At 44.7% G+C, this 6,775-nt stretch overlaps 1 protein-coding gene across 1 annotated transcript; it reads left to right on the plus strand.

Annotated features, from left to right (window-relative positions):
- Window positions 1–418: 418 nt before the first annotated feature.
- On the plus strand, window positions 419–6,212 carry LOC112214722 (uncharacterized protein C4orf54 homolog). The gene has a single exon (XM_024373690.2). The coding sequence runs from the start codon at window positions 3,976–3,978 to the stop codon at window positions 4,981–4,983; it is 1,008 nt and encodes a 335-aa protein (XP_024229458.1). The 5' UTR covers window positions 419–3,975; the 3' UTR covers window positions 4,984–6,212.
- The last annotated feature ends 563 nt before the right edge of the window (window positions 6,213–6,775 follow it).

The raw sequence follows: 6,775 nt of genomic DNA on the forward strand, positions 1-6,775 counted from the left end.
GTAATCACCATCGCCTGTGTGTATTGCAAAACATTACTGTCTTATTGTGGCATGTGCCTACAAGCAACGCTCACAACATGACTATCCTATTCCCAGTGACACGCATCTCAATTATCATGTGGCTTAAACCACTGCGTGAAAGTGTGATAATACCCAGACACTTTTTACAAGCATTTATATTAAGCTCAAAATAACTCCCATCACTTGTGGACGAGGCAGCTGATGATTTGTTTGCTGGGTGGAATGTATGTGGAGACAGTCTCCCTTGTCTGCCGTGTGAAACAAAACACGCCGCACATAACAACCGACGTTTAAAATAGCCGTTTTATAATTTCGTCACCATTTCTATGTTTGTGTTCTAGCATGTATTTTAAGAAGGGCAGAAACGGGTCCGTCTCCACACAGAATGCCACCTCTGTTCAACTCTCGTTCAGGCTTGGAGTTGGAGCAAATACATCCATTATAGTAGGCCTAGCTTAATGCGTTAATTTTGTTCACGCCTGTAAAAGCGCACACCGGTTCGTAAATAGCTCGTCATTTTTAGATGCTTTGCTTACAATGGCTATGAGTTAGAATATCTGGAGTACCGGCGTGTCCAATGGCCTCCGAAGTGACAGTCCCGAGCGCAGCTGTCGGCCAGAGGCTAGCGCACAGCAATACCTCCACTAGGAGCCTGTGGTTGGTTCTCTGGACATCAGGGAGTGAAATGGGAAATCCTGGGGACTTCTATCTCTATTGTTTATTTTCTATCCCATGCCAAATGTAAACTTGCCAGCATACAAGGTGTGCGTAACGCAATGGAAACAATGGACGCGTCCGAGAAGAATCTAACTCACCCAAAGGACACCGATGTGTTAAAAAAGCGCATACCCGATAGCAAGGATACCACTGGGACGGAAGATGAATCGAAGTACGTTGAATTGAACGATTTACTTGATTTGGATACAGACGGCACGAAAACTGTCAACGTTTCTGTCACCAGTGAAGGAAGCCAAATGGCGATTGACGCGGGCAACTGGGAGTCGAGCGCAGAAGAAGAAACTGCTGGATACGGAGACATGGCGAGTAAGATGACTGATCATATCAACAGTGACACATTTAAGGAGGATATTGTCGCAAAGAAGTGTGCCAAGGGCTATCTATCCGGGTTTCTTGGAACTGCCTGCTGCTCCAAGGTTACTATTCTGAATGAAAACATTATGGCCAGCACCGAATCACAACGAGACGTTGGTAATGGAGCGCGCACCCGAGATTTTACCCCAAAAGAGGACGCAGAAAATACACCTGTTTATGAACAAAATGACAACGAAGATTTACAATACACTGACATGTTAAGCGAGCAAAGTGAATCGGGTGATGACGTGAGCTTGGTGCTGTCCGGTGATTGTGATGATTGCGCGCCTTGCAGTAAGAAGGATGAGTCTCATTACATAACCTCGCACGAGATCCAGCTCTCCGAGCTTTCAGATCACGATGTCGACTATGATATCGAGCAGGGTTGGGATGATAACCAGGTCTACTCTTTTGTCGATTATGCTGCTTTTGACGGTGATGGAACGACGGCAGGGAGAGAGGAGAGGGTGAAAAGCAATCAGGGTCTGGCTAATAGAGGACCAGCAGTCAGCACTAAGATGGAAAGTGATCTCGGTGACGGTGACAAGTGCGCCATCTCAGAGAAAGGTCTGTCAAAGAACCAAAATAATGTTGCAGGGCAGATCCACCTGTCAATCAAAACGACTTCCCGAGTTATAAATAAGCCTAGCAACGTCCAAGAAAATCAAAATAATATTTATTGTGCCAAGCACGCCGCAGACATGAGTCGCTATGTTTTTAGAGGAACTGGGGATGCAAATACGGAGAAATTCTGTGATAGTGCTAAGTGTTGTATTGCCTCCCCCGGACGCTTGCACATTGGTGGCAAATTAAAAGGGAAAGATGTTAACGACTATTCGAGCGGAGCATCCAGCGCCTTCAGTGATCTTGACGACGCCGATAAGGAGGTGGGCAACTTGACTGCCAGAGCGTTCAAGAGTTTAGCATACCCTTATTTCGATGCCATCAATTTCAGCACCTCCAGCGAGTCCTCCACCTCCGAGCTGGGGGGGAACAGGTGGTCAACTTTTGTTGACCTTAAATATGGCAACATGAACATGTATCAGAGACAGGGACCGAATAAAGGGTTTAATAAACGTTCTACGTCATCCTTTGAAATTGCTAAGGTTAAAGACAATAAAGGTTATAAGGGTTTGGTATTGGCTAATACTAAACCGCACACGAACAAGCTCTTTGCTTTGAATGGTGCCCTTTCTGGTCACTATAACCCATCTTCCGCAGCAAAGAAATGTGCGTTTACGGGGGAATTTGGGCAGGGGCACAGTGGGATTATTACAATCACAGAAACATTAAATGTTTGTTGTAATGTCACATCCGGGATGTCTGGGAGTGAAAGGCGCTCAAAATGTGCAAAAAACGCAGCCGGATCACGTTCCACAGATGAAGTTACCAACACATTGCCAAGCAGCCAGGGGAGTGAGAACAGGAAGCAACCATGTAATGCAGGGGAAACCATGGAAGACACACACAAGAAAGCAACATTGGCCTCGAGCCTTCTTAAAAATGTAATTTCTAAGAAAATGCAGATTGAGCAGGAGCGTAAAATGGAGAGGGGGGAGATAAGCGAGCCCTATCACGCGCCATCTCCCTTTCTCAAACAAGAGCCCGAAATTACGCACAGGGAGAGGGATAGGACTACACCAAAGGAGTCTAAGGATTTTCAAAGGCAGAACTCGAAATACTCAGAGGCAAGTTCTGACCTAACTATTGTTTGTGTGGATGAATTAGGGGATTTAGTGGACACCAGCTCATGCGATGCCAAAGACGACTGTCGGAGACAAGACAGTTTAATTATTGCATCAGAAACTAATTTAGAGTCGACAAATGAAGTAGAAATCGATACTAAAATAGGAGCATTCGAAGCGTCCAAAAGCACGCTGCTTCGAAGTCAAAATAGCGCATTCAGATCCTGGAGGGACAGTGAGCTAGAGTTTCAAAAGGAACATAAAAACGATAAAACTCCAGAGGAGAAACCGTCTTCGTCCACCGACAACCAGGGGGAAACGGACTTGTACACCGATCCAGGCAACAGTAAACTTACCAAAATGACACATTTGCTTGTGCCAAATATCCAACTACTACTATCCAATGAGATAGAAGTTTCAAAACCCCTTCCGACTATGAATTATTTAACCCGCGCGCCCGCGGATCAAGGAGAGGAAGGTGTGAAGTTGCGCACCAACAACGTCGCGGATCCCAGAAGTATTGTAACATCTACATCGCCGGAAATTAAAATCAGTTTACTGAGTATAAAAGAAAACAAAGGCGACCCTTTCAACGTTGCGAAGCTGGTGCCTCCCAATATAGGCTGTAACTCAGTCAAACTGATAAAGCCAGGAGACGAGTCCAGGTGCCAAGCGCTCGCTACGGCATTGAAGGGTGAGTCTTCCGAAAAAGTACCACACTTCATGGTCAGAGACATACGAGACCACAGGGCTAAGCTGCAAACACCTATACACAAAGTTAGAGATGTGCGTAAATTGGTTAAAAGTTCTTATCACTTTGTGTCTTTGGATAATAACGTTACCGCCGGCGTCTTTCACTCAGATCAGAAACTTTCCAAAAAGGGATCTTATAGAAACCCTTCGCCGCTTCCCCCTATCAAAATAAAGTATCAGTCTGTGAATACCAATAGCAATGTGAATGGGAAGCAATCTGTAAATCAAACAGAGAAATCTACATTTAAACTCAACGAGGATTCATTTGAAGTTTTCAGGTCATCACCCCAGCAAGAGGCGGCCAAAAGCGGCATCCGACGATCGTCAGGGAGAGTGCCATTAGGCAATACAAAACAACTGAAAGGTGATTCGTCCGAATGCCCCATTGGACTTCTAATTGAAACCAGCACAGCTTCTATAAGACATGAGAAAACACTGGACATCGGTGACAAGACAAAACCTGAGTCTAAATTGTCCAGCCTGGCTGCATTCGAGAAATTACAGGATGCAGTCAAAACCATGGAGCAGTTGTATGTTTTTGATAGAAATGAGTGGAAGAGGAAATCCAAGCCACCCTCTATATTATCAGACAGTCATGCTCTCTCTCATATCCAGCAAGGAGGATGGGTCAGAGAAGGAGGGAGGGAATGTGGCCAATGAGGGGGCAAGGGAGAGGTTGAGAGAAAGGGAAAGGGCCAACAGTATGGAGGCAGACAGGCCCGTCCAGTTCAGCAGAGCCTCTGCCGAGCCCGAAAACTGCCTCACTATCCCCGTCAAGTCTCACGACACCAGCGCCAAGCAAGCCGCCGTGTCTGCCGGCGGTGGCTATGAGAATACAGCCATTTATACCTTCGCCACCACGGGCGTCAAGACCCAGACCCAGACGGCCAGCCCACCTGGTCATGGTGGCGCCCGGAAGCAGGAAGAGACCCGACAGTCTCGACAGAAACGCTCCACCATCGTCATGGATACGAGAGCCCAGGACACGTTAACCGCCATGATCTACCACATGCCCATGGCTCAAAGCATGGCGTCTGCCCAACTTCAGATGCACTGCTTCTCCCCGGCCATGGCCCCACATGCCGTGCCCCACACTCAGAGAAAGATGCTCTTTGACCCCAGCACAGGGAACTACTACCTGGTGGACACCCCTGTCCAGCCGGCCACCTGCCGCCTCTTCGACCCCGAGACGGGACAGTACGTAGAAGTGCCCATCTCCCAGCAGCCCATGTCCCCCATGCCCATGTCCATGCCCCAAATACCGCCCGTGCCCATTTCCATGCCCGTCTTGCCCTTAGCCCTGAGTTCCAGATCTTACGGCCCCACCTACACGATCTACCCAGGTTTCATGCCCGCCATTCCCGGCATTCCCCCCCTGATCCCCACAAGGATGTGCCTTAGACCGCTGCACCACTCAGGAGGCCCGCTATAATTTTTCTATTGAAAATGAATGAGCCATTGTCTTGAATACAAATTGCACAATATCTGGTTTGGTTTGCTATACAGTACTTATACTGAAATGAGTATGTTGTTGCCTGTTTATTCTGAGTATGTTTATTACTGAAATGTCATTAAGTGTTGAGAATTTTGCCCTGTCACATTTAAGTGCTCTTAATATACAGTAGGTAAGAGAGGTGAATGTTTAGACATTTCATAAGAACACAAGGTATGCAATGAGGAAAGTATTATCAATTTTTATTGTTTTTTATAGTAACCGGGACAGAGCAATCTCACATTTATGAACTGAAGTGTGTTTTGGAAATATTTTCTATCCAGACCCCTATACAGTATATGCAAGCATATTACTGTTCTATATTGATGTGTATAACAAACCACATGCTTTCGGAACTGCTGGCCAGTCCATCTGTCTCCCTTTATGAGTATGTTTTGGGATTGCTATTTGATATTTCTTGTGCAGGATAACCCACTGACACAATTTAGGGCTCTATTCAATCCGTATCGCGGAAGTTCAGCGTTACAGCGTGATTTAAATTGAAAGACAATGTTCACACGTTAGAGAGAGACTGCATTCAATGTCGGCTCAATCAGAAATTACCTTTACGTTTCTATCGCGCAATCTGTAACGCTTCAGCAATCCAGATTGAATAGAGCCCTTACTTTTATAATTTTACTTGTCTTCGTAAATTAAACATTGCTCTGTGAAAAAAAAATACAATTGATTTGCAGCAGTGGAATGTTTCAGGGTTGTCTAGGGCTGGATGTTTTGTAACCCAGTACACTTTATAGGTTTTGTTGGATAAAAAAAAGGTGTCAAAATCTTTTGGAGGTGCCATTGTGAAGGGAATTGTGTGTGCTAACAATTGGACAGAAGGACTAGAGAATGTTGAGGGTATGCACAAAGTCTAAAAATAATGGTTGAAAGAAAGAAGAAAAAAATAACATTTGTGTCTTTTAAATATGGAGATCTCCTTCCACCTGACCTTATGGACGTAGAACATGAGGGGAAAAGAAAAGATTCAGATGATTTTTTTGTGAAGTAGCAAAGGAATATAATTGGCCTCTACTGACCACAGGAAATGTAGATAACCAGTGTCAGTTAAAGAAAACAAACACAGCACAGAATATTTTATGGTGTAAAATATGTTGCTACTGTGAATTAATGTGTTTTTGCAAGCAAATATACATTTTGAGAGTTGTTCAATAAATTTGAAAAAGTTTTCCAGAACTTGTTCTATTTTTCTTATTTCTTTATTTTATATACAGAACAGAACACATATGTTGTGGTGAGTTTGACTTTAAAGGGGGGGGGTGGACATTTTTGTCTTTCTAGCGGGCATGACTAGCGGGCATGAATGAAGCCAAAAGAGAGTTGTCTTGGGTGTGGTTTGATGAGGATGTTTCTTGGTCGTGTAGTTGCCATTCAATCACATCAAACAAGGGCAGTAGTGAGTAGTGACAGCGAGGTAAACTAAGCTAGCTTTGCTATGGAGAGAAGTTTTGAAGTTGAGGACTTCTCCCCTCCTCCCTTACGAAAAAAAGATTACTGTTAGAGTGCAGTATAACTGCAGTATGCTGCAAACACTGCGTCCAAATCAGCACAATTTTGCAGTGTTACTGCAGTTAGAGCATGTGCTGAAAACGCAGAAATCGTCAAATTTTTTTTAGATTATCAAGATCCGGATATGGACCTCAGTCAAGAAATATCTGGAATCAATATAGCTTCCTATCTTAAATGTGCTGAAAAAAACAGACATGCTATGTAC

This window comes from Oncorhynchus tshawytscha, linkage group LG15, assembly GCF_018296145.1.
Source record: "Oncorhynchus tshawytscha isolate Ot180627B linkage group LG15, Otsh_v2.0, whole genome shotgun sequence".
Taxonomy (NCBI): domain Eukaryota; kingdom Metazoa; phylum Chordata; class Actinopteri; order Salmoniformes; family Salmonidae; genus Oncorhynchus; species Oncorhynchus tshawytscha.